General features: G+C 37.6%; 1 protein-coding gene across 1 annotated transcript in view; it reads left to right on the top strand.

Annotated features, from left to right (window-relative positions):
- Positions 1 to 27,897, top strand: part of HMCN1 (hemicentin 1) — a 551,984-nt gene that overhangs the window by 432,769 nt on the left and 91,318 nt on the right. The window contains exons 69-80 of the mRNA XM_040263800.1: positions 10,870 to 11,066; positions 14,717 to 14,798; positions 16,340 to 16,476; positions 20,075 to 20,216; positions 21,485 to 21,629; positions 22,001 to 22,128; positions 22,414 to 22,570; positions 24,071 to 24,192; positions 24,392 to 24,556; positions 26,569 to 26,676; positions 27,115 to 27,252; positions 27,365 to 27,499. Coding sequence (XP_040119734.1) covers positions 10,870 to 11,066; positions 14,717 to 14,798; positions 16,340 to 16,476; positions 20,075 to 20,216; positions 21,485 to 21,629; positions 22,001 to 22,128; positions 22,414 to 22,570; positions 24,071 to 24,192; positions 24,392 to 24,556; positions 26,569 to 26,676; positions 27,115 to 27,252; positions 27,365 to 27,499 — 1,656 coding nt within the window. The remainder of the gene's footprint in view (positions 1 to 10,869; positions 11,067 to 14,716; positions 14,799 to 16,339; positions 16,477 to 20,074; positions 20,217 to 21,484; positions 21,630 to 22,000; positions 22,129 to 22,413; positions 22,571 to 24,070; positions 24,193 to 24,391; positions 24,557 to 26,568; positions 26,677 to 27,114; positions 27,253 to 27,364; positions 27,500 to 27,897) is intronic.

Genomic DNA, 27,897 nt, shown 5'->3' with positions numbered 1-27,897 from the left:
ACAAATAGTTGAGGAAAAGAAGAAAGGTGAAAGGCAAGGGAGAAAAGAAAAGATGTATACCCAACTGAATGCAGAGTTCCAGAGAACAGCAAGGAAAGATAAAGCCTTCTTAAATAACAGTGCAAAGAACTCTTCAAGAAAATTGCAGATATCAAGGGAACATTTCATGCAAGGATGGGCTCAATAAAGGACAGAAATGGTAAGGACCTAACAGAAGCAGATGAGATTAAGAAGTGGTAGGAATATACAGAAGACCCATACAACAAAGGTCTTAATACCCCTGATAACCATGATGGTGTGGTCAATTACCTAGAGCCAGACATCCTGGAGTATGAAGTCAAGTGACCCTTAGGAAGCATTACTACAAACAAAGCTACTGGAGGTGACGAAATTCCAGGTGAGCTACTCAAAATCCTAAAATCCTAAAGATCATTTTAAAGATGATGCTATTAAAGTGCTACACTCAATATGTAAGCAGATTTGGAAAACTCAGCAGTGGCTACAGGACTGGAAAAGGTTTGTTTTCATTCCAATCCCAAAAAAGGGCATTGCCAAAGAATGTTAAAACTACCATACAATTGCACTCATTTCACAAGATAGCAGAGTTTATGCTCAAAATCCTTCAAGCTAGGCTTTAGCAGTACGTGAACCAAGAGCTTCCAGATGTTTAAGCAGGATTTAGAAAAGATAGAAAAACCAGAGATAAATTGTTAACATTTGTTGGATCATGGAGAAAGCAAGGGAGTTCCAGAAAAAGATTTACTTCTGCTTCATTGACCACATGAAAGCCTTTGACTGTATGGATCACAACAAACTGTGGAAAATTGTTCAAGAGATGAGAATACCAGACCACAGTACCTGTCTCCTAAGAAACCCAAATGCAGGCCAAGAAGCAACAGTTAGAACCTCACATGGAACAACTGACTGGTCAAAATTGGTAAAGAAGTATGACAAGGCTGTTCATTGTCACCCTGTTAATTTAACTTCTATGCAGAGTACATCATGCCACATGCCAGGCTGGTGAATCACAAGCTGGAATCAACATTGCTGGGAGGAATATCAACAACTTCAGATATGCAGATGATACCACGCTAATGGTTGAAAATGAAGAGGAACTAAAGAGCCTCTTGATGATGGTGAAACAAGAGAGTGAAAAACCTGGCTTGAAACTCCTCATTAAAAAAAAAAAACTAAGATCAAGGCATCAGGTCCCATCACTTCGTGGCAAACAGAAGAGGAAAAAGTGGAAGCAGTGACAGTTTTTTTTTTTCCCCTTGGGCTCCAGAATCACTGTGGATGGTGATTGCAGCCATGAAATTAAATGAAATTTGCTCCTTGGAAGGGAAGCTATGACAAACCTAGCACGCTGAGTCACTCAGTCATGTACAACTCTTTGCAACCCAATGGACAGTAGTCCACCAGGCTCCTCTGTCCCTGGGATTCTCTAGGCAAGAATACAGGAGTTGATTGCCATGTCAATCTCCAGGGGATTTTCCCAACCCAAGGGTTGAACCCACATCTCTTATGTCTCCTATAATGGCAGGTGGTTCTAGACAGAATATTAAAATGCAGAGACATCACTTTGCCAACAGAGTTCTGTATAGTCAAATTTGTGGTTTTTCCAGTATTCATATATGGATGTTAGAGCTGGACCATAAAGAAGACTGAACACCAGAGAATTGGTGCTTTCAACTCATGCTGCTGGAGAAGACTCTTGAGAGTCCCTTGGGCTGCAAGGAAATCGAACCAGTCAATCCTAAAGGAAATCAACTCTGAATATTTATTGGAAGAACTGATGCTGAAGCTCCAGTACTTTGGCTACCTGATACAAAGAGCCAGCTCATTGGAAAAGACTCTGATGCTGGGAAAGATTAAAGGCAAAAGGAGAAGGGGGGGGCAGAGGATGAGATGTTTAGATTGCATCATCAATTCAAAGGACATGAATGTGAGCAAGTGCCAGGGGATAGTGGAGGACGTAGGAGCCTGCACACTGCAGTCCATGGGTTCACAAAAAGTTGGACACTACTTAGTGACTAAACAATAACAGAAGTAAAATCTTTTCTGATGATTGTAATTTAATGGAAAAGCATAATGTTTATGCTATTGTGTTATTGTGGAATAACCTCAATAAACCTCACAGTCTTTAAATGATCCAGTCTGTAGATTATAGTTTACTGGTCATTTCAAATGATCTAGTTCTATTACTTCTTTTGTACAGTTATTTATATATATATATATATATATATATATATATATATATATATGGAAGAAAAATGTTACTGGGGAGATATATACACTTGTGTATGGGTTCAAAAAGCCAACCTGGCAAGTTGAATAATTCTTGCTTAGATTTGATTAGGGATTTTTTTTTTTTTTACTTAAAAATTTTTTTTTTATTGAGGTCTAGTTGGTTAATGGAGAAGGCAATGGCACCCCACTCCAGTACTCTTGTCTGGAAAATCCTATGGACAGGGGAGCCTGGTAGGCTGCAGTCCATGGGGTCACTAAGAGTCAGATACGACTGAGTGACTTCACTTTCACCTTTCCCTTTCATGCACTGGAGAAGGAAATGGCAACCCACTCCAGTGTTCTTGCCTGGAGAATCCCAGGGACAGGGGAGCCTGGTGGGCTGCCATCTCTGGGGTCGCACAGAGTCGGACACGACTGAAGTGACTTAGCAGCAGCAGCAGTTGATTAACAATGTTGTGTTAGTTTTTGCTCTATAGCCAAGTGAATCAGTTATACATGTATCCACTCTTTTGGGGGATCTTTTTCCATGTAAGTCATTACAGAGCATTGAGTAGAGTTCCCTGTGCTGTGCAGTAGTTCCTTGTTACCTATTTATATGTAGTAGTGTGTATGTATCAATTCCAATCTCCCAATTCATCTCTCCTCCACCTTTCCTCCCTGGTAACCGCAAGTTTGTTTTCTGCATATGTGACTCTAGTTCTGTTTTGTAAGTTTATTTGCAACACTCTTTTGGATTTCACATATAAGTTGTATATGATATTTGTCTTTCTCTGTCTTCACTTACTTCACTTAGTGTGATAATCTCTAGGGTCACCCATGCTGCTGCAGATGGCATTATTTCACACACACAAAATATTTTAACTATGTATTCCAATGTTCTACATGCAAACAAATAGTATAAAGAGAAAACATATGTTTTCCGAGAAGTAAAACATTTTTATTGGGAGAAGAAATAAACATGAAAGAAATGAACTATTTCAATGATCAATAATTTTTTGGAATTTTGTTTGTTTTTTCATAATATTTAAAATAAAATCTCAGGCTCATTAATTTTCTTTTCAACAAAATGTGCCCCACAAGGAAAAATTAAGAATTTTGGTGGCCAAATGTTTTCACGATGTGCTATAAACTTTCTCATAGTACCTATTATTATTTACGTAACCTTAAAAGTCTGTCTCATCTTTAGTTAAACTCTGTGATGAGCAGTACCGTTTTTACATACTGCTGTATTCCCTGGGCTTAGCATGGCATTTGACACATAATATTTATCTGTTGGCTTGAACTGAATAGATTTAGGTACTTGTCAGCTTGACTAAAGTGAGTTTTAATTGTAGCAAGAAACAGAACAATATCAAATAAACAAACAGAAATACAGTGGTGTAGATGAGTGTTCCACAGAATGAAAGGTGATAAGAGGCAGTACTCCAGAATATTTAGAGACAGAAGGCAGAAGAAAGTGTGTGTTAGTGAAGAAGGGTGGAATAACACATTCCTATATAGCAATTCACAGAATATGAGGAATATCAGGAAATGACATAAATATGATCTTGTACATTAATTATTCACATATTATTATTGACTATTATGTGCCCAGCATGTTTCTAGTTTCATGTAGCACATTATCATTGAACACCTACTGTGTGCCATATGGTATGAAATAATACTTGAATGCATCATTGAATAAACAGGATGTGGTCTCAGCCCTCAACTTCCTGCATCAGCGGAAAACACAGATATAGAACCAGTGATGACTTTTGAGTGTGATAGGAATGATACGGTGAAAATTCTGTGGGATGGGAAGGTTCAGAGAAGATCCCCACAAGGAGACATCTAAGCCTTAAAAAGTCAAACTGTCCTGATGAGTGAGGAGAGGCATCCATTTTTCACCTAGGAGTGATAAAGCTTGAGTTTTCTGTTGGTGCTCACTGAAGTTGAGCATGACAGGGAAGATACCTGGACAGAAGCCATACTGTGAAGGGACTCTGAAAATCTGGACTTCATTAGGAAGGCAGAAGCAGGAATATGTTACAATCAGATTTCATTTCCAAAAAAATCCCTCTGATGACATAGTGAAGAATGACTTGAAGAGTCTATTATACAGGCCTAAAAACACAGGGGCCTGGTGTAGCATGTGGCAGCAGAGACAGAGAGAAGGAATACTTCTCCAGGAATTCAAGAACCCAGGAGCAGAATCGCAGCCCGGTGCTTTTATGGTTGTAGAAAACAAAAAGGAAAGTAACAATAATGCTGTTAGAGTCATATGTCAATACAAAGAACAACCTGCCCTTCTGCAAGATGTATAAGGATATTAAAATAGGTTTGAAAACTGCTCAACAGAAAGATGAGCAGCTTTAGCATTTCAGCATCTGTTGAAGGCTAGTTCCATTAAAACCTGCAAAACTTCAATATGTACTCCACTAGGAATGTGAATGTAAATATCCTAATTTGGGGAACTGCTAGTCTCAACTTAACTCCATCCATCTGGTGGGAGGTCTCACAGTGTGTTAGCAGTTCTGAAAAGTCTGCTGTGGCTAAAATACTAAAAACAAGGGAGAAGATCATGCAGAATAAAGCTGGGGTTGAGGGTGGAGGGAATTGACAGGGTTCAGACCGTGAAGGGATTGTTGACCACATTAAGAATCTGGGGTTTTGTCCTAGAACGACGGGAATGCCATGAGAGTTGCAGTTTGAGAATATCACTGCCTGCAAAGTGGAGAGCGGGCTGGAGCAGGACAAACGTGGACTCTGAGAGACTGTATTATTAGGAATGGTGTTTAACTGTGATTAACAGAGTCTAAACATGCTGACTAAAGAAAGAACTTTTGTTTGTCTCACTGAACGAGATGTCTGGAGCTGGGCACTACTTGCATTCACTCAGTAGTTCGAATCTTTACAGTTCTCTTGGCCCCCGGCCTCAACATCTGGTCAGTCTGTGGTCGTGCACCCTCAGCTCACCCCCAGCATCACTAGTTGCAACACTAGAGCAAGAAAAATAGGGAAGGCAAAAAACTGTCCCTTTCAGGATTTTCTTAGAATTCCCACAAAACTACTTCCATTTACTTCTCCTTGGTTAGATTCTTCACATGCCACTCTGTCTACTACCAACTAAAGACTAGAAAATGTAATTTTTAACACAATGACAGCCCTCACAAGATTGAGTTCTGTTAACATAAAGGAAACAGGTAAATGATATTCGGGAGGCACCTATAGCCAAGATATATTAGTCCAAATAAGTGGCACTGTAACTCAGATTAGTGATGGAGGTGAGAAGGAAAGATGTACTCAAAAGATAACTTCAGGTAGAAGTATTAAGACTTGGTTATGGATTTGGATGTAGGGGAGTGATGAAGATGAAGATATTAAGGATGATACCCAGTTTCTGGCTTATGTGACTGAACAATTGGCAATTTCATCACATAAATGCAGGGAATGCTGGAAATGGACCAGGTTTTGAGGAATAAGGTCACAGGTTCAATCTCAGTATATGCTGAGTTGGAAGTTGTTTTCAAAGAACCCACTGAAGATTCTTATCTCGTAACTGGGTATTTGGATCTGGAGCCCAGAAAAGAGATCTAGGCTAGAAATGTAAGTTTTGGAGTCATCAGAGTATGGACAACTCCTGTCCTGCCCAAAATGTAAGACAGATTGACTTCTCTTGTAGCTCAGCTGGTAAAGAATCTGACTGCAATGTGGGAGACCTGGGTTTGATCCCTGGGTTGGGAAGATCCCCTGGAGAAGGGAAAGGCTACCTACTCCAGTACTCTGGCCTGGAGCTTTCCATGGACTGTATAGTCCATGGCGTTGCAAAAAGTTGGACAGGACTGAGCAACTTTCACTAGTCATAAGATACAGAGTGAAATGTGTTTGCAATCGCTTAACACATGTGAGAGCTGATGGCTGGGGTTTGAAACAGTTGGAAACATACTCTTTCTGTTGTTGCTGCTATTGCTGAGTCTTTAAATCTAGTACTATAATCTTCTGAGGATAAAGGCCATATTTAATCTTTGTATCCACAGTGACTTACCCATAGTAAATAATGAAAAAATGAGAGGAATAAAGAATTGCCTATAGTCAAATGGAGAATCTGATCAATGCTTTTGAGTGATACAAATGGCATACTATGAATATTGCTGCTGGTGGTTTAGTTACTAAGTCATGTCTGTCTCTTTTAAACCCATGGACAGTCGCCTGCCAGGCTCCTCTGTCCATGGGATTCTCCAGGCAAGAATAATGGAGTGGGTTGCTATTAAAGGGATAGAAATTTTAGAGTTTGTTTTAGACCAAGCGGCAACTGAACTTGTTGAGGGAGAGTAGTAGTCTAATTTGAAATCTAAGTTCATAAAGTGTATTAAAAATAAATAATGTTATAAAGAGAGATTGAAGCTATATTGTAGAAGTCTTGGAAACCATGATGATTTTTTATTTAATTCAGTGAGCAACATGGAGACACTAACATCTTTTAAACAAGGAATCTTGGACTGATCTAAAATGCACTTCAGAAAATGTATCTTGACCACAATGCATCATAAGATGGATAAAACTGAAAAAGAGTGGTCATATGGGACAATAGTTAAGAAACTCTGAGTTCTTAATTATATTACCTTTTTCCATCAAGGAAGACAAGGACCATAGATACAAATTTTAGGAGGCAGTATTTTTAAATTTATTTTTAATTGGAGTATAATTGCTTTACAGTGTTGTGTTGGTTTCTGCCATATATCAACATGAATCAGCCATAAGTACACAAATGTCCCCTCCCTCTTGAAGGTCCTTCCCACCTCCCACCCCAGCCCTCCCCTCTCGGTTGTCACAGACCACAAGGTTGAGCTCTCTCTGTTATATAGCAGCCTCTCATTAGCTATCTCTTTTATATGTTGTAATGTATATATTTCAGTGCTACTTTCTCAGTTTGTCCCAGCCTCTCCAACCCCTGCTGTGGTCATAAGTCTGTTCTCTACGTCTGAATATCTATTCCTGCCCTTCAAACAGGTTCATCAATACCATTTTTCTAGATTCCATATATATGTGTTAATATGATATTTGGTTTTCTCTTTCTTGTTTACTTAAGTCTGTATAACAGACTCTAGGTTCATCCACCTCACTAGAACTGACTCAAATCCATTACGTTTTATTGCTAAGTAACATTCTATTGCAAGGAGATCCAACCAGTCCATTCTGAAGGAGATCAACCCTGGGATTTCTTTGGAAGGACTGATGCTGAAGCTGAAACTCCAGTACTTTGGCCACCTCATGCGAAGAGTTGACTCATTGGAAAAGACTCTGATGCTGGGAGGGATTGGGGGCAGGAGGAGAAAGGGACGACCGAGGATGAGATGGCTGGATGGCATCACTGACTCGATGGACATGAGTCTGAGTGAACTCCGGGAGATAGTGATGGACAGGGAGGCCTGGCGTGCTGTGATTCATGGGGTCGCAAAGAGTCGGACACGACTGAGCGACTGAACTGAACTGAACTGACTGAACATTCTATTGTGTATATACATCTGCATCTATATCTATATATCAGTTCAGTTCATCCACTCAGTCATGTTCAACTCTTTGCAACCCCATGGACTGCAGCATGCCAGGCTTCCCTGTCCATCACCAACTCCCAGAGCTTGCACAAACTCATGTCCATAGAGGCAGTGATGCCATCCAACCATCTCATCTTCTGTCATCCCCTTCTCCTCCTGCCTTCAATCTTACCCATCATCCGTCTTTTTTAGTGAGTCAGTTCTTTGCATTATGTGGCCAAAGTATTGGAGTTTCAATTTCAGCATCAGTCCTTCCAATGAATATTTAGGACTGATTTCCTTTAGGATAGACTCGTTGGATCTCCTTGCAGTCCAAGGGACTCTCAAGAGTCTTCTCCCAACACCACAGTTCAAAAGCATAAATTCTTCAGCACTCAGCTTTCTTCATAGTCCAACTCTCACATTCATACATGACTGCTGGAAAAACCATAGCTTTTACTAGATGGACCTTTATCAGCAAAGTAGTGTCTCTGCTTTTCAATATGCTCTCTAGGTTGGTCAGTTTTCTTCCCAGGAGCAAGTGTCTTTTAATTTCATGGCTGCAGTTACTATCTGCAGTGATTTTGGAGCCCAAGAAAAGAAAGTCTGTCACTGTTTCCATTGTTTCCCCATCTATTTGCCATGAGTGATGGGACCAGATGCCATGATCTTAGTTTTCTGAATGTTGAGTTTTAAGCCAGCTTTTTCACACTCTCCTCTTTCACTTTCATCAACAGACTCTTTGGTTCCTCTTCACTTTCTGCCATAAGGGTGGTGTCACCTGCATATCTGAGGTTATTAATATTTCTCCCGGCAATCTTCATTCCAGCTTGTGCTTCTTGCAGCCCAGCGTTTCTCATGATGTACTCTGCATATAAGTTAAATAAGCAGGGTGACAATATACAGCCTTGACGAACTCCTTTCCCAATTTGGAACCAGTCTGTTGTTCCATGTCTGGTTCTAACTGGTGCTTCCTGACCTGCATATAGATTTCTCAGGAGGCAGGTCAGGTGGTCTGGTATTCCCATCTCTTGAAGAATTTTCCACAGTTTGTTGTGATCCACACAGTCAAAGGCTTTGGCGTAATCAATAAAGCAGAAGTAGATGTTTTTCTAGAACTCTCTTGCTTTTTCGGTGCTCTAACACATGTTGGCAATTTGATCTCTGGTTCCTCTGTCTTTTCTAAATCCAGCTTGAACATCTGGAATTTCACGGTTCACATTACTGTTAAAGCCTGGCTTGGAGAATTTTGAGCATTACTCTGCTAGCATGTGAGATGAGAGCAATCATGCAGTAGTTTGAGCAGTCTTTGGCATTACCTTTCCTTGGGATTGGAATGAAAGCTGACCTTTTCCAGTCCTGTGGCCACTGCTGAGTTTTCCAAATTTGCTGGCATATTGAGTGCAGCACTTTAACAGCATCATCTTTTAGGATTTGAAATAGTTCAAGTGGAATTCCATCATATATACCACAACTTCTTTATCCATTTATCTGTCAACAGACATCTAGGTCGCTTCCTTATCCTGGCTATTATAAATAGTGTTGCAATGAACATTGGGGTACATGTCTTTTTCAATTGTATATGCCCAGTAGTGGGATTGCTTTTTCAATTATGTGTCCTTTTCAATTATGATTTTTCTCAGGGTATATGCCCAGTAGTGTGATTGCTGGGTCATATGATAGTTTTATTCCTAGTTTTTTTAAAAATCTAGGAGGCAGTTTTTAATAATAACACCAACAGATGTAGTATACTTAGTAGTAGTTATAACTTTCTTAAGAAAGTTTTTATTACATTAATAAACCTTCAATTATAAAACAGATTCAGAAACACAAAAGAAATATACTTTATAGATTATCTCATTGAATCTTGAATCTTCACAATTCTCTTAGTTAAATAATAGTGTGGTATTTTTTTTTTAAAGATTTGTTCAAATTCACTAACCTAATAATTATTGGAGCCAGAAATCAAAATCAGGCTGTTTGATTCCAGATTCTCTGTCTCCTACTGTGAACCTCTGCTCTAAACTATGTGCCTGATTTAAAACACACACACATGTGCACACACACACACACACACACACACACACACAGCTAATCCTTGGAGCTGTCCAACAGCTATTTTTGCTGCCTTGTGAAATAGTAAGCTGGAAAGTTTCATAGAAAATTTGAATGATTAGTGTAAGGGGAATCTGTTTTAAAGTGATTTTTAAACTTAGGAATAGTTGGACTAAGAAACTTTAATGTTTCCTCCAAGTGTTTAGATTCTTTAACATCCTCTTGAGAAAGGTAATTTAGAAGTATAAATAACAAAAGAGGAAATTATTTCTGCCCAGACATAACAAATGTGTTTTATGCAGAAATAGTCTCCGAATGTAACTTTTTATTCTGCTTAGTCATTGTTTCCTCTTAAAGTGCTGCATGGAAAAGATAATTGCAGAATTTCATAGCATTGGCTTATTGCTTTTGCAGAAACAATACATATTTTAAAGGTGCAAAAACACACTATTTTATTTAAGTAACTCTTTAAAAAATAGTACAAGATGGGTTTAGTTTTTGTCGTTTTCAAATCTTCACAGTTAAGTAAGACTGCTCTAAGTATCTGAATCTCAATTGCTGAGCTTTAATTACCTTTGATGGCTTGCTGTTTACTTCATGATCTATTATAAGAATGATCTGTCTCTTTTAAAATAGTGCCAGTGAAAAGATAATGCACAAAGACTTTACATACTGCTGACACTTAATAAATTGTTCCTCAATAAACTACAATAATGGAGAAGGAAATGGCATCCCACTCCAATATTCTTGCCTGGAAAATCCCATGGACAGAGGAGCCTGGTGGGTTCCAGTCCATGGGGTCACGAAGAGTTGGACCCGAATGAGCAACTAACACTAAACTACAATAAAATAAAATAGTGCCAATGACTAATAACATCTCATTAATAATACCAAAATGATAATAAGGAATTATCATTTTGGTATTCTTGTCCAAATCAATTTGTATTGTACAAAGATAAATTTGAGCTGAATTTTTAAAGTTTTTCTAAATTGCAGTATCTTATCAAACAGCAAGTTTATTTTGTTGTTGTCTTCAATTCCTTTTAAATAGAACCACCTCATATCAATGGATCTGAAGAACCCATAGAGATGTCAGTAATTGTTAATAATCCTCTTGAACTTACCTGCATGGCTTCTGGAATCCCAGCTCCTACGATTACCTGGATGAAAGATGGTCGACCCCTTCCACAGATGGATCAGATGCAGACTCTTGGAGGAGGAGAGGTTCTTCGAATATCTAGTACTCAGGTTAGTGCAGAGTTCACATGATTATTTTGTCCTAGGGTAAACTTCTTACTTGCTAATCTCTGGGGAGTGTTGGAGAAATTGTCTTGGAGTCTGAATATATCACAGATTTCTGTGACTTTAGCAAGGGTAGATTTGTTCTATGACATGCATGATTGAATAGACACTTATAAGGTAACATGACTAAAACGAAGAAGTGAAATTATCAGATTAAGTATAGAAGAAAACAAGATACCTTATATATATATTTTTTTTCAAGTTTTCACAATGCCATAAGTGATAGTGTATTTCCTGAAGCTCTTGATTTGTGCCATATAGCCCTTTATAGTGGAGAAAGCAATGGCACCCCACTGCAGTACTCTTGCCTGGAGAATCCCAGGGACAGGGGAGCCTGGTGGGCTGCCGGCTATGGGGTCGCACAGAGGCGGACACGACTGAAGCAGCTTAGCAGCAGCAGCCCTTTATAGAATGGCAAAAAGCAGTCAAACATATGTGTATGCTGCTGCTGCTAAGTCGCTTCAGTCGTGTCCAACTCTGTTCGACCCCATACAGGGCAGCCCATGAGGCTCCCCCGTCCCTGGGATTCTCCAGGCAAGAACACTGGAGTGTGTTGCCACTTCCTTCTCCAATGCATGAAAGTGAAAAGTCAAAGTGAATTCATTCAGTCGTGTCTGACTCTTAGCGACCTCATGGACTGCAGCTTACCAGGCTCCTCTGTCCATGGGATTTTTCAGGCATGAGTGCTGGAGTGGGGTGGGCTTCAAAGGGCACTTTTGATCTTCAGAATGAACTCACAAACATGAAAATCTGAAGAGATGGAATTTTTCCAAAAATGGTCAATTCAATAAAATTGACTGTTCTTTTAGTTTATGTTTAAGGAAATTAATCTGAAATGTAAATATATTCAAGAGAAATATGTCTCGGGTGTCTTGTAACAATATACTCTTTTGAAAACAGAGGCAAACCTTATGTTACAAATATTATCCCTATGTTCCCTATTGCCTTCATCTGTTAACTGGGGATCAAAATAGGAACAATACTGAACTTATGTTCTTGGGGCTTTAGAGATAATCTAAAGTGATGTGCTTAGACTGATGCCACAGGTAAGCAGAGATGCTAAAATTGAGATTATTGTTACTGCTGCTTTTATCGTTATTATAATCATCATTTCTTTAAAGGTAGAATAACACATTACTTAATCATATTTCATGTACATTTTCACTGAGGAAATGGAAAAGAAAGGGAGCTAGAAAAGAGAGCTGAAGGTTATGAATTACATCAGTCTTATGTTGGGCTATGAGCTTTATCACACCCATGACCACCATGACAACTGGGTAAGGCAATGTCTTTATCCCCTTTCTACAAATCCAGAAACAGACAGAAAAAGATTAAGTATTCACCTGTCCAGTACTCATCACTGGCTCAGTGATGGAATTGGTCTCAATCCTGGGTCTGGTTCAACAGCGTAGCCAGTGGAAGTCGGCCCAGTTTCTTGTTTCTAACATTGAAGAGAACATACTTTGCATTTCCCTCTTCTCTCCATCAAGCATTTTAGTAACCCAGAAAAAACTCAGGTCGCACTATCAAACCACTTGCTGAATCAGAATACTTGAATGCTATAATTTCAACTGACCAAAAGGGAAGCCAAAGAATTTTGTAACTTAAGGAATAGCATGGAGACAGTGAAGTGTGCACTAGAACCATAACTATAAAGGAATCATGGTAACTAAAGCTCTAAAAGGAAATAAGGCCACATTACATCAGGTCTTAAATGTGAAAATGAAGAGTTATGTTAAGACAGAGTTTCCATCAAGAGTTAAATGGTGACCCACATAGCCTAGCTATTGTGAAGAACACAAATATAATACATAAGACATTTCTCAGCCTTCAAAAAGTTTTCAGTTGTCTAAGAAATATAAAACTGCACACATGATAAAATTAGGAAAAGAAACAATAGCAAACCATTAAAACATTATAGAATTAAAACATTATAGAATTAAAACATTAAATATTATCAAGTCCCAAGACTGCTCATGGTTCCTCTGCTCCTCTGTGTTTTATTTTATCTCTGTCAGAGCCCTTATTACTAAATTATATCTTAGTTACCTGAACTTTGTCTTTTTGTGTATGTATCTGTTGCACATAATTATGCCTGGTACATAACGGATATTTTGCAAATTCCAAATTGTGTGGTGAAAGATGAGAGTTTGCTAAGACATTTTCCATCAAATTCTCCTTCTGTGACAAAACAGGTTGGAAAAACTGTACCTTTCTCTCCTTTGTGAGCCATAATGCATGTCTGCAAAATCTTTCTCTAAAAAACCTGATTAATTATAATTTTTCAAACACCCTATTAAGAGAACACACATTAGGAAATGTAGCTACTGATAGTAATTATCAATATTCAGAAGGGTGTAAGTTGTCAGGAAATGGTTCTGGGAGGAAGTAAGATCTAAGGACAGTCATGAGTGAAGGTGCAAGTTTGGCTGAGTCAGGACAAGTGGAGGGGACAGTGTAACTGGGGAATAGACTGTATTGGTGGAGGAGAGCTGACTTTTAGAGGTTTTCAAGATATGATGAGCAACTTTGAAATTATTCTCCAGGCAGTAGTACATCCCTTTCAATTCTTAACTGAAGGACGATGTGACTGTCACTCTTCTAAAGTTATTATAGTTAGTAATTTTCCAGACATACTAGTCTATGCACCCCACTGAAAAAAAAAAAAGTTTTTCAATAACCCATAAAGTCAGTTTTGAAGTAAGAATTTTAAAATTCTCAATATTCTAGGCGTATTCAAGTAATAAATGAAAACAGGATTTTCTACTTTTTCAAAATACATTTTTCACAGTAGTAAGATCATCTGTTTTTCAGTGTATACTTTTCACTTATTAAAGCATGGGCTGTGTTTACACAGTGTCAAATATGAATAAAGTCTAACACTTCAGTGGAAACTTTGCGTGGGCATTTTTAAAGAAATGTTTCTGGTTTTAGTCAGAAAACAGATTTTTCTGTCAGCCTGACTTATTTACAGCCAAATTACATAACACAGCTATATTGTTTCACTGTGTATGTCAAGGACTATTAAAAATATGGTATTAATGTTCTTTATTAAAATAACCTGATTTTTATTTATTACTTTGGTTGGTTGGTTGGTTGATTAATGTGTTTTACTTGCTTCAAGAAGTCTCCAATAGAATTTTGCAATCTGCAATTTAAATTCATAAATACTTCTTCAAAAAATACGGAGTAGGATTTGTGTCGTATGTGGTGCTGTGTCCTGTATGTATCTGCCTTCTCTGACATCATTAACAAACATAAAGTGCAAACATTCTGAAATCAAACACTGAAACCCTCTTTTTGTTTCCTTTTTTTTTTTTACCAAAAAAAAGAAATTTTATTGGGAACAGGTGCCCTGAAACCCTCTTAAATCTATGTCAAATACGTAGATTTACATGTAGCAGAGATGCTGAGCCATGCTCAGTATCAGAGTGCTAAATACAAGTGTTAAGACATTTATTAAATGTTAATTATTATGCTATATTAAGGATATCTTGCTTTGTGTGAGTCCTTTACATTTGTTCTAGTAGATATTTATTCTCATCATCAAAACCAGTATGTTAACCTTGTGCAATTCACTTATTTGAATTTTATAGGTGGAAGATACAGGAAGATACACCTGTCTGGCATCCAGTCCTGCAGGAGATGATGATAAAGAGTATTTAGTGAGAGTGCACGGTAACGCTGGCAAAATGTCCTGCAGTCCATCATACACTTATACCTAATTGAAAGGCGTAATTTATGGAATATAGGGCAGCTATCTAACATATCATAAAACTGTTTATATATTAGGAAATATGTATTTTGAAAATTTGATTTTTATATTTGACTGATCATGTGCTCATAGGAGTAGTTTAATAGATTTTTTAGTTATATGTTCTGTTCCTGCACAAGTAATTCATATTCACTGATTTTAAATCATAGAATATAAATTAGAGTAAAAATGAAAATAAAAAGTATTCATAATCTCATCACACAAGAAGAAGACCTTATTACATATAAATAGTGTCACAGAAATGTGATCATGTGGCATATAGTATTTAACTCTGTATCTCAGTGGCATGTTGAACGTGTTTTCATGTCAAAAAATATATTTTATTATAACATTACTTTTTAGCGATTGCATGATTTCCAATTTTATGAACATGCCGTTACTTATTTAATACATTCCTTATTTTTGGCTGTTTCTGTATTTTTACCAACATAAGCAGCACTATTATAGACATTCTTGTGTAAGTCTGTTGGCCTATTTTTAGTTATTTTGTTTTAATAAATTTCTATAAGTCCACTTTATTGATTATTTGCAAGTATATGCGTATGCACCTACACACACATTTAAGACCAAATTACCTTCTAGAAAAGTCGGGCCAATTAGACTATGGCTGGTCCTACTTTGACACAGAGCTGGAAATTACTGTTCAAAGAGAGGAACATTTAAAGAACTTAACAGAAGATCTTTATCTCCTCATAGCCTAAACCACTAAGCAATCCAAACTGTAGGCCTGGTGTAATGTAGGAGTGTTCTCCTGCCCCCACCAGCCCTGTACACAAATTAGACCAATTGACGTGTCAGTTGTGTATACAGCAGTCACATAAAAAAATACACTTTTAAAATTGTGGTATAGTTGATTTACAATTTTATATTAGTTTCAGGTATATACCATAGTGATTGAAAATTTTTAGAAATTATACTCCACTTAAAGTTATTATGAAATATTGACTCTATTCCCTTTACTTTATATCCTTGTAGCTTATTTATTTTATATATAGTAGTATATACCTCTTAATTCCTTACCCCTTTTTTGCCCCCCTTTCCGCATATTAAGAAAAATCTATATATTTCTGTTTGTTATGATGAACAGAACCTAATTTAAAAGTTTTAAGATATGTTCAGAGAAAATTATTACCAAGTGTAGACCTGGACACACGCACACACAAAAAAATCCCTTCTTTGGACCTTAGTTTCTTTACCTATTAAATGGTGATAAAATGGGGTTATATTACTTATCCTGTCATTCATGGGGCTATCAGAAGAATTTCATTACTTAAGGTACTTAAGTACTGAGTACGATTTTAAAAGTTCACTATTTGTTATCAGGGTACTATAAATTGAATGAGGAGCATTTTAAATCTATGCTGCTTCTTTCATACTAAGATAATCCAGAGCATTTTATATCTCATTTATTAAAAGTCTTTGGTGTATTTGTTTTCCCATCCAGTACCCCCTAATATTGCTGGAACTGGTGAGCCCCAGGATTTCACTGTGTTACGGAACAGACAAGTGACATTGGAATGCAAATCAGATGCAGTGCCTCCACCTGTAATCACTTGGCTTAAAAATGGAGAACGGTTACAAGTAAGTCTTGCCAAGTTCCACAGATTCATTTTGAGGAAAAAAAAAATCAGCTATAGAATCCTTCAACATCAGGTTACGAGTTATTCAGCATTGCAGGGCTGGGCACAGAGACCTTTTGTCAGCCTTCTTTTCTCAGCCTTTGCTGGTGTAGGTAGTAGCTAGTTATGAGTCAAAAGACAGGTATTTTGATTCACATACTCTGTAAACTGGCCTAAGTATGTATCCCCTGGAGCTGGTGAATTAAACTTGGATTGAAACACTCATGTCCTTTCTTGAAAGAAAAGAAACCATCAAAGTCTCAGAAGAACTGACTTGCCAAGTCCCTGGGCAAACCTGTTACTGACTTTCCTTAATCTAAACTTGGACCTCAGGAGTGACCCCAAGGATCTGTGAATCAGTTCAGTTCAGTCACTCAGTCGTGTCCGACTCTTTGTGACCCATAGACTGCAGCACGATAGGCCTCCCTGCCCATCACAAACTCCCGGAGCTTACTCAAACTCATGTCCATCGAGTCGGTGATGCCATCCAACCATCTCATCCTTTGTCGTCCCCTTCTCCTCCCCCCTTCAATCTTTCCCATACCAGGAGTCTAGACTGAAATCTTTGGAAATACAGTTACTGGCTCTGTGAGGCGCCCATGCTCTGGTGATACCTGTCTGCTTTCATGGAGTATCACAGCCTAGAATCCTAAGTAGCCTTTTAGGATTGTCTCTAAGCCTTGACTTTGAATGTTCAGGTTGTCCTTATGCTAGTAGTTATCCTTCTTTTTCCTCATCCTCTTAGTATAACCAATCGTGATACACTGAGTCTAAATAAAAGGAAATTTTGTCCCTAATACCTAAGACAGAGAGACTTTAGCCATCATCAAACCACACAAACACTAACCACAGAGAGACTGGATTCTGAGAGTTACTAACATGTTTAATTATCATGCATATCACTTAACAGCCCCATGCCTCAGTTTCTCTGTTTATTGTGTGCCTGCTATAATGCTATGCATTGTGATTGCTCCTGACAATAATCCTGATCCATATGGAGCTCATAGACTATCTGAAAATATACAGAAGTACATCAAAGATATAGAAAATTGATACTGCTGATAAATGTTATCTTAGAGGGATATACAGAGGAGAAACAGTAGAAAGAAGCAAGTAACCCAGACTGAAGGGTAAAGAATAGCCCAGGGGAGCCTCTTGGAAAGGGTGAGTTCAGTTTAAATGTTGGGTGAGAAAGAAGGGGACTCCAAACATAGGTGACAGTATGTACAAAGGCATTACAGGAAAAGGAATGCTGTTGTCTCAGGAACTGTAGATAGCTTGGTATGGTTGAAGTAGACCTTGATTAAAATCCTTTAATGATTCTCCATAGATTTCAGGATTCAGGTTCAGTTGCCCAGCTTTGCTCACAAAGCCCTTCATGCTGTGACTTTTCCTCCACAGTCTTATCTCCTATGTGTGCATTTCACTCTAGACCACTAGATGTTCAGACAGGGACTGAGTAAATGTTAATGATGGAGAAATCAGGCTAATTTCAGATATGACCAAGTGACATCAGTACTGGGACAGACTGAATTCAACAGTAAATGGTAAAAAAAAAGAAAAAGAGATGAGTTCAGTTTTAAATATTTTGAGTTTGAATTACCTATATATTATCCAAATGGAAATTCCACAAAGTTCTAAGAAATATGGGTCCATATTTACTCAAAAATATCTTTGATTTGGTGGTCCTCAATTGTATAGCCTGTTGTTGAAGCCATAGGTTTGTATGAGGTCAACCAGAAAGCATGTGGTGTGAGAAGACCTGTAAATGAGAATAACACCTAAGACAACATTGACAATTAAACACTTGGAGAAATTGGTGTACTGAAAGCTAAGAAACAGAGAGGGAGCAGTTAACAGAGTCACGTCAAGATGCAAAGTAAAGTGTATTTATTGGCTTTGGTAATACACAGATGCGCTTCAAGATGTAAGCAGTCTTCAGTAGAGCGATCAAAGTAGAGGACACGTTACAGTTGTTGGGGGAGTGAAAGAAGAGGAAGTGGGAATGGCTGTGGACTATTATTTAAATGCAAAAGAGATTTGTATGTTCTTATTTACTAAAAGAGTTTGAAGATAGAGAACTAAGTGTGTTGAGTAGAGAAAGGATGGAACCCTGGTGACAGATGAAGAGACTAGCCTTGGACTGAAGGGATGACCTTTTCCACAGAGATGGAAATGTAGGAAGGAAGGTTGCATTCATAGGCAAGAGGGAGAAATTGCAGGCACTTGGCTTTGCTTTTCTCAGTGGAGTAGGAAACAGGGTCATCTGCTCAGAATAAGGTTCTAAGGAAAGAAATGAAATTTGGAAGAATCACTGGCAGTAAATGGGAAGAGAACCAGAGAAAGTTGAAGTGAGACTGAGTAAATAAGCAGAACTTACTGATATTCATGGAAGAAAGACACAAAAATCAACTCGGAACTTTCTATTAGCATAAACTCCTGCTATACCCATATTGAACTTAAAAATTAAAATATGTTCTGTAGAACTTCCATGTATATTGAAAAAAATCACCTGTTCTTGTTAGAAATAATAAAAATTTACTACTAATGGCCCCTGTAGCAATTAAAGGCCTACAGAAAATGTGTGGACTTTAAAGATAAATTGACCTGAACTGTACATCTTAGTGTGAACTTTTTTCACTAGGAATATATGTTTATCTGGAACAGAACCCATATGGTAGAAAAATCTCATTTGGACTCTTCCTGAAGCAGACCCACTTTGGCACAACCGGAAAATATCAGCCTTTGTTGCTACCTGGCATATTTTTTAAAAGTTTATGAACAGTCCTCAATTGGACATAATAGAGTAGATATCATTATATTTCAGTATTTCATCTCAATATAGATCTCTATGGTTTCATAATTTTTGGTCCCATGCCTGGACACAAAATAAATGCTTGACAAATATTTGTAAACTAAAATCATTTATTATTTTTAAAATGTTGAAGGATAGTTGTTTCCTTTAAGTTAACCAAAGGTAATTTATTATCAGGAAACTTTCAGCTTTAAGTAACAGGCTTCAGACCGTTAACAACTTAATTGGGAGCAGGGGGAAGATATTTATTAGCAATAATAATTGGTGAACTTAAGCTTAAGGCATTATCCAAAGGCTCTAATTATTTAGTCAAATACCTCTGTTTTCCTTCTTTATCTCAGTGCTGCTTATGTCTTAGATTCACAGCAAGTTGTCCCCACATGGTGGTACAACTGCCACCAGCTTATGTTACCCTCACTATCAGATTACAGTAAAAATATACCTTATCCCAACACTTCCAGAAATGTCCTGCAGGGAGTGCTCATGAGCCCAACTTGAAACCCTTTTCCATCCTTGAGTGGATCACTGTGGCCGTCACTGTGAAGAGCAAGACACTGATTGTGCTCTTGCCTTAACTACACTCATAGAGATAGCTCCCAAGAGTTTTTAATCCAGGGTAGTAATAGGGGGAACAGACAAAGATACTGGGAGACAGGTATGCTACAGTTCACTATTTAGTTACTTTTGATGATTCTTATTTCATTTTCCTGACATTTTAATGGTAAATTTTCCTTGTTGAATCCAGGCAACACCTCGAATAAGAATCCTATCTGGAGGGAGATACTTGCAAATTAATAACGCAGATCTAGATGATACCGCCAATTATACCTGTGTTGCCAGCAACATTGCGGGAAAGACTACAAGAGAGTTTATTCTCACTGTCAATGGTAAGAAAGCTTAGTTGCTGTTTCACAATTTAAAATTTTAGACAGGACATTCAAAGAGATAACATCTTTGTTTTTTATGAGCATACTAAACAAATTCTTGTGCTTATCTTATTTCTTTTGACATAGACAACGTGACATTTGTGCTATAGCTATATTCAAACTAACTCAGCTTCAAAAATATAATTAAAGATACATTTCTCTTAGAGGACAATACATGTCCAATTGTTATCAGAATATTCTGATGTTTTATATCATTCAGATCAGAGCCACTGGAGAAGTTAATACACTAAATCTCTGGGTGACAAGTAGCCAATTATTTAGTCACTTTTATTGATGCTGGGGTTTGATTATATATGTGCTAGACAGAAACTGCCATGGGACTGTAATTTTCTCAAATATAAAATCTAAACACTAAAATTTGCCAAATTTCAGGAATATGACATTGACTTTTAAAAACCATTCCTCTGATGTTTTAATAGATGAAATTTTACAAGTTGGATGACCCAGGCAGTTAATATCTCTAACACTAAAATTAAAATTCAAGTTTTGTATTCCCATGTGAACTCAGTGATTAGTAAAATACATGCTCTGAGACTTGCATGATTAATCACAGATGTGTTTTTTTAAAACAGCCCACTTTCTAAGCTTTATTTAAAGTGAAGTTGTTCCAGTGTTAACATTCTCTGACCATTATTTGGCCAAAGAGAAATAAGAAATATCATCTTTAATTTGTATCATACCAGAGCTGGTGGTTTTTTTGTTTTTTTTTTTCCACTCTTTTCAAGCCTCTTCCATAGAAAGACAGATTTCACACACCATGAGTGAGTGAGTGAAAGTCGCTCAGTCATGTCCGACTCTTTGCAACCCCATGGACTATACAGCCTGTGAAATTTTTCAGGCCAGAATATTGGAATGGGTAGCCTTTCCCTTCTCCAGGATATCTTCCCAATCCGGAGCTCGAACCCAGGTCTCCCACATTGCAGGCAGATTCTTTACCACCTGAGCCACAAGGGAAGCCCTTCACACACCATATCAGGGATTTAAAGCCCCTTCCCCACTTCATTTTTGAGTAGATTTTTAAATAAAATCTTATCTTGAATAAGGTTTTAGGAATTCAACCCCAATTCTATTTATACTAACCTGAATTAGCTGTAGGCAAAGCCATATATTAGACTCAAATCTCAGCTTGTATTATTACCTAGTCAGAGTCTTAGTTCAGGCTGTGTTACTGATATAAATGAAATTTTCCACATGCATCTCTTTTACAGTTCCTCCAAGCATAAAGAGTGGCCCCCAGAGTCTTGTCATTCACTTAAATAAGTCAACTCTATTGGAATGCTTTGCAGAAGGTGTGCCAGCCCCAAAGATAACATGGAGAAAGGATGGAGCTGTTCTGTCTGGGAGTCATGCAAGGTAACAGTCCTAGACAAGGATGAAAAATACTGTAGGGACTGAAATGTAAGTTTGTAAATATTTGATCCAATGCATTATTTGAGTCTTTTCATCTTAATATGAGAATCAAACTGCAGTATTTTAAAACCCTACCTCTAATTCCTAAAGGCTTGCATCCAAAATATAATGATTATAATGCATCCAAGATCATAAGTCCATCTGCTATACCCCTTTTCAGAATATCCCTTTTTTCTACCAAGGGTATTACAAATTTCTGAAGCAGGAAAAGTACTAACAATGGATAGCTGAGTCTTTTAAAATGCTCTCAGTTAAAATGTGCATCATCAGAAAGACTCATATTCAGAGACCTTCACGTGTGATCTTTCTTCTAGATACTCCATCTTGGAAAATGGATTCCTCCATATCCGGTCAGCACAAGTGACTGATAGTGGGCGATATTTGTGTATGGCTACCAATGCTGCTGGGACAGATCGCAGGCGAATAGATTTACAGGTCCATGGTAAATATACGTTTAGGAACAACATCCAGTCTTAGAGTCAAATGTTCTTTGCTTGCCTAAACCAGTGAGGCCATAGCACAAAGACCTTCAGGTCCAGCACTCTATTATGAACAATCGAGACTCATGGTGAATAGCATTATCACAGCACTATGTAAGTGCAGAGAACCTTATTGTGTTCATAAATGTAAATAAGTTATCAGTGATTAGTTTCAGTTTGGCAGAGATACTTCAAACGGCATACAGTTTGCTGAATGTGTTTTCTCTCTTACTTGGTGACTGTTTTAGTTCCTCCGTCCATTGCTCCGGGTCCTACCAACATAACTGCAACAGTAAATGTTCAAACCACTCTGGCTTGTGAGGCTACTGGTATACCAAAACCGTCAGTCACCTGGAGAAAAAACGGGCATCTTCTGAATGTGGATCAAAATCAGAATTCATACAGGTAAGGAGCAATTTACCTGGAAAATTCCACCAGCTATTTAGAAACATATTTTTCAAAGATTTAACATTTTCACTTTATCAATGTATAAATGTATAAAGTATGAAGAACTAGCTAGTATGTAGAGAGCGTATTATATTTTTCTTAGTATTGAATTAGTTTTTCAATCTAAAGTATTTTTTCCTGAATTATAGGTATAACTTCTCTTTCCATAAGCCCTGTGAATAACTGTCAGTGAGCTCTATAACATTAAATTTCCATTCTGCTGCTGTTTTTAGCACCTTTTGTAATTTTATAATGACAAAGGATAAAAACATCATTTGGTATAAAAGAAAAAGTACTCTTTAAAAATAATATGAGTTTTAGTTGCAGAAGAAAAATCAAATTTTATACCTTCAAATACAGTGTAGGTATTTGGCAGCATGTGTAAGGAGGAAGAATAGCAGTTTCACCAATTTTCTGTACTCTTCCAGCTTTACTACCATTCTTCTTATTATGATATCATATTTTTAAAGACTAACCTTAAAAATACTACAGATTTCTGATTCCTTAGATGAGCATTTATTGTGTTAATAGATATCTTGTCAAAAGATTTGCTATATCACTAAAAACAAGTTTTCATAGACCTACCCTGATAAAAATAAATTCTGTTACATCTGGAAATATAAATCAGGAGGGTTTCACTTGAAAATCTGTTGCGTCTCTCTCTTTCTCATCCTTTTAATCCTTTGGCATTGGGGGTTTAATGACTTGAAAGCATACTCTATGTGGAAAATGCCAATGCCCTTGAATTAAGAAGCAGGTCAAATATGTTCCCATTGAATCAAATTATTCCCATTTATTGGTGCACCGTTTGAGGTAAGAAAACAGATATTCTTATTTAGATTACTTTAGATAATGTATGTGTGTTTACTCAGCCTTTTGTATATTTGAAGTGATTTAGATAACTTTGGTTTTGAGTTTATTTCAAGTTAGACTCTGATTTATGTACTGTGCATCTCCAAGGTATCCACCACATGTAAGGAGACATGTGAAGTAGAGAAAGCTGCAAGACAGACTTGTAGTTATCTATTGGTCAGTGGAAATAATCAAATTCCAAGCTGCAAAGTTACTGTGAAATTTAGAGATCATCTATGTGGAGCATCTGAGGTGGTGCCAGCAATGTATTTGGTGGTCAGTAAACAGCGGCTATCATCCGTGTGCCCATTTCACTGTATTTCACCTAGGAGAGCGTGGTTGTCATGCTATCAGCATTCAGAAACTGCAGGATGCCCTCTTAAGGCAATCATTCTACACTACTGCTTCCTGAAAATGTTGAGGTCGAGGCCCTGTTAACCCACTGCCATATAAACTTAAAGTTTGATATGTAAAATAATGCTCACTTTAACATTTGAGGAAAGAATTCCACTTCCCTCAGTTCCCAACATGGTACCATGTCAAACCAACTAGAAACATTTATGAAAACTGATATATAGCACCTCATTGCTTTGAAATCTCTTCTAGGCTCCTTTCTTCAGGTTCGCTGGTAATTATTTCCCCTTCTGTGGATGACACTGCGACCTATGAGTGCACGGTGGCCAGTGATGCCGGAGAGGACGAGAGAACTGTGGATCTCACTGTCCAAGGTAGAGCTGGCTTAGTATGTGGACTGAAAGTTATTATAATGACATCATTTCTTCTTTTCACCACTTCACAAAGGGGCTTCCTTTTCTACTTACCAAACATTCACTTTCAATGTAGAAAGAGAGGATTTATGAGTAGGCTTTGGAAATCTGTCAGGGTTGGAAACATGTAGTTTTCTTTCTTTTTGTTGTTGTTTTTCAGTTCCACCTTCCATTGCTGATGAGCCTACAGACTTCCTAGTAACCAAACACACCCCCACTGTGATCACCTGCACAGCTTCAGGAGTTCCGTTTCCCTCAATCCACTGGATGAAGAATGGTATAAGACTGCTTCCCAGAGGAGAGGGCTATAGAATTCTGTCTTCAGGTAAGACCCAGCTCAGTGATGACACAGATATTGATTGGGTTAGTTACTAATGGATGGCCTTACTTGAACTTTTGTTGCACCAAAATAAAAGAAAAAAATATATTGATATTCCTAGGCTTAGGCATTTGGGAAAAAATTCAGTTAGGGTTGGGAGGGGAATGAGGGAAAGGGGTAGGAAAAAACCTGAAAACAAAATAATAAATAATAACTAAAACTGATCTGCTTGTATTCAGCATGACCACTTAGATTTTACGTGCATATTTTCTAAACCTAAGGTTTGGAAGGGTTTCTCTGGTGGCTCAGTGGTAAAGAATCCACCTGTTAATGCACGAGCTACAGGAGTCACATGTTCAGTCCTTGGGTCGGGAAGATCCCCTGGAGGAGGAAATGGCAACCCACTCCAGTATTCTTGCCTAGGAAACCCCATGGACAGAGGAGCCTAGTGGGCTGCAGTACGTGTATGTGGTAGTCATGTCCAAGTCTTTGCAATCCATGGACTGCAGCCCACCAGGCTTCTCTGTCCATGGAATCCTGGAATGGGTTATTTCCTTCTCCAGGGGAATCTTCCCAACCCAGGGATCAAACTCAGGTCTCCTGCCCTGCAGACAGACACTTTACTGTCTGAGCCACCTGGGAAGCTCAGTCCATAGGGTCACGAATTGGACACAACTTTGCAACTAAACAACAACAAGGTTTAAAAATTTTACTGGTTGCCTTTGAGTGAACCACACTTCTTTGGCCAAATAGAATGTCCATTCATTTAATAAACATTTAGTACCTAAAATGGGCTATGTACTCCACTAAATTTCTGAGGATCTAAAACTAAGACAGGGTTCTTGCTTTCAAGTTTTCTATAATTTAACAAGTAAGATGGGGTGGTAAGTGTTATGATGTGGCTGTTTTTTGAGGATGGTTGTAAACACCATTTATAAAATTTAAGCTCTGAAAATTTTATGTATTAAGGAGAAAAAATAATTCACCTAAATGAAAGTACAGGTGATCCACATTCATGTTTCTGAAAATTCATCCTGCATGGAGGAGGATGATAAAAAGTAGCAAGTAACATCCTGAATGTCCTGGGGCTTTATGAGTGTGTGCATCTTACACTAACAGAATTCATTTCTTCAAAAGAAGGAAAATAATGAAAGATGAACTTGGCTTTCATAGCAAAGTATGTTGGCTATCTCAGAAATCTGTATAGATGGGTAGCAAGTAAAATCATAAAATATAAATTAACTACTCTTCACCACAAAGTACTGTGCTAAGAGAACAGTTTAGAACTTTCTCAGAAAGAAAGTTACCCTATGACCCAGCAACTCCACTCCTAGGTATCTACCCAGAGAAATAAAAACATATGTCCATGCAAAGATTTGTATGCAAATATTCATGTAGCAATCTCCTGAATATCCAAAAATTAGAAGCAGTGTAACTTTCCATTAACGGGTTAATGGATAAACAGTGGGGCTCACTTTACACAATGGAATTCTATTTAACAATAAAATGGAACAAAAATATTGACACATGCCACAACAGATGCAACTCAGAAACTATGCTCACAGTAGAAGTCAGACACAAAGGATTTCGGTATGATCCCATCTAGGTAAAATGTCCAGAAGAGGTCAATATTTAGAGACAGAAAGTAAATTAGTGATCAGTGGGGTTGAGAGTGAGGCAGGACTATAAATGGGGGTAAGATTTCTTTTTGGTGTAATGAAAATGTTCTAAAATTAAACTGTGGTAATTGCATGAGTCTGTAATATGCCAGGAGTTATTGAATTGTACATTTAAATGGCTGAATTTTATAGTCTGAAAATTCGCCTAAATAAAGTTGTTAATGGTGTTTTTTTTTTTTTTTTAAGTTCTGTGCTAGGTAGGCATAGGGAATCCAAGTAGGACTACAAGCCAAGTACCCCCATGCAAGGGGGAGAGAAACACAAAAATCAGAGAGACATGGTTTATCAAACCAGAAAACGAGGGATGCCGTATGCATGAAATTCTTCTTTCCTTTTTAGGAGCAATTGAAATACTTGCCACTCAACTAAGCCATGCTGGAAGATATACTTGTGTTGCCAGGAATTCAGCTGGTTCTGCACATCGACATGTGAGCCTTCATGTCCAAGGTATGAAAGGGTATTTATTCATTAAAATCTTGCTGCTATCTCTTTAAGTCATGTTTTTTCTTCAAAGATGGTCCTGTCTAGCGTCATAAACCACAGTAATATTTTGGGGCTATGAAAGCTGATAGATATTCTTCAGCAGACTAAAGAAAGCATACAGATGACAAAACACACTGAACAACCTCTAAATTATTTTCGTTGAATTTTTATGATCTGTTTTTGATTTTAGTCTTTTCTCTGGAGTTCTTCTAATGGAAACTGGCTATAGTAACAAGACTCAAAAAGCAACATGATACAGCTGATATGTGCTTTTCCCTGGGGCAATAAAATCACTAATATTTTGGAAGTATGAATTCAGACAGGTTTAACCTCATGGCTACTGTAGACATTTATGCCACTAACTAGTGTTCTTGCAACATTTCTGTTGATTGGTTCTTACAGAGCCTCCAGTCATTCAGCCTCAGCCAAGTGAACTGGATGTCATTCTAAACAATCCCATTTTATTACCCTGTGAAGCAACAGGGACACCCAGTCCTTTCATCACTTGGCAAAAAGAAGGCATCAGTGTCATCAGTTCAGGTACTGTTTCTCTCAAGACAATCGTGGCAACTCAGTTTTATAATTCAGAAGTCAGTATAATTTTTTTAACAAAAGTAAAAATTCTTCTCATCCTGTTCTAACTATGATGTAGGTAGAAGCCATGCAGTTCTTCCCCATGGCGGCTTGCAGATTTCCAGAGCTGTCAGAGAGGATGCTGGTACTTACATGTGTGTGGCTCAGAATCCAGCTGGTACAGCTTTGGGCAAAATCAAGTTGAATGTCCAAAGTAAGTAAATATGCTTATAGCAGTGCCTATCAAAATTCATATTATGTCAAATAATGATGCTGCCATAGTCCTTCATATTCTTAGTTTACATTATTCTACTTGTTTTCTAGTCTGTTTCTATTCTGTTACTTTTTTGAAGAAAAAAATTTAGTGCTTGGGTGGTTTGGGGGCATTATTTGTATAAGAAAACTGAGACATCTCATATTTTAAATCTCTGTGGACCTCCATTTGGTACTTCTATTGTAGCACATATTGAAGGTGATTTTTAAAACCATTTTCTCCATAATGCTACTCTGTATACATTACAAAACACTGGATTGTAATATCCACTTAAAAATCATAATTGTTTTTAATTTTACAAAATGACAGAAGTTCTGAAACCAAAAAGTAAGTCATAT

The sequence above is a fragment of the Oryx dammah genome, unplaced genomic scaffold, assembly GCF_014754425.2.
Source record: "Oryx dammah isolate SB20612 unplaced genomic scaffold, SCBI_Odam_1.1 HiC_scaffold_21, whole genome shotgun sequence".
Lineage (NCBI taxonomy): Eukaryota > Metazoa > Chordata > Mammalia > Artiodactyla > Bovidae > Oryx > Oryx dammah.
The sequence above is the reverse complement of the archived record's forward strand: the minus strand, read 5'-3'. Positions and strand labels throughout refer to the sequence as shown.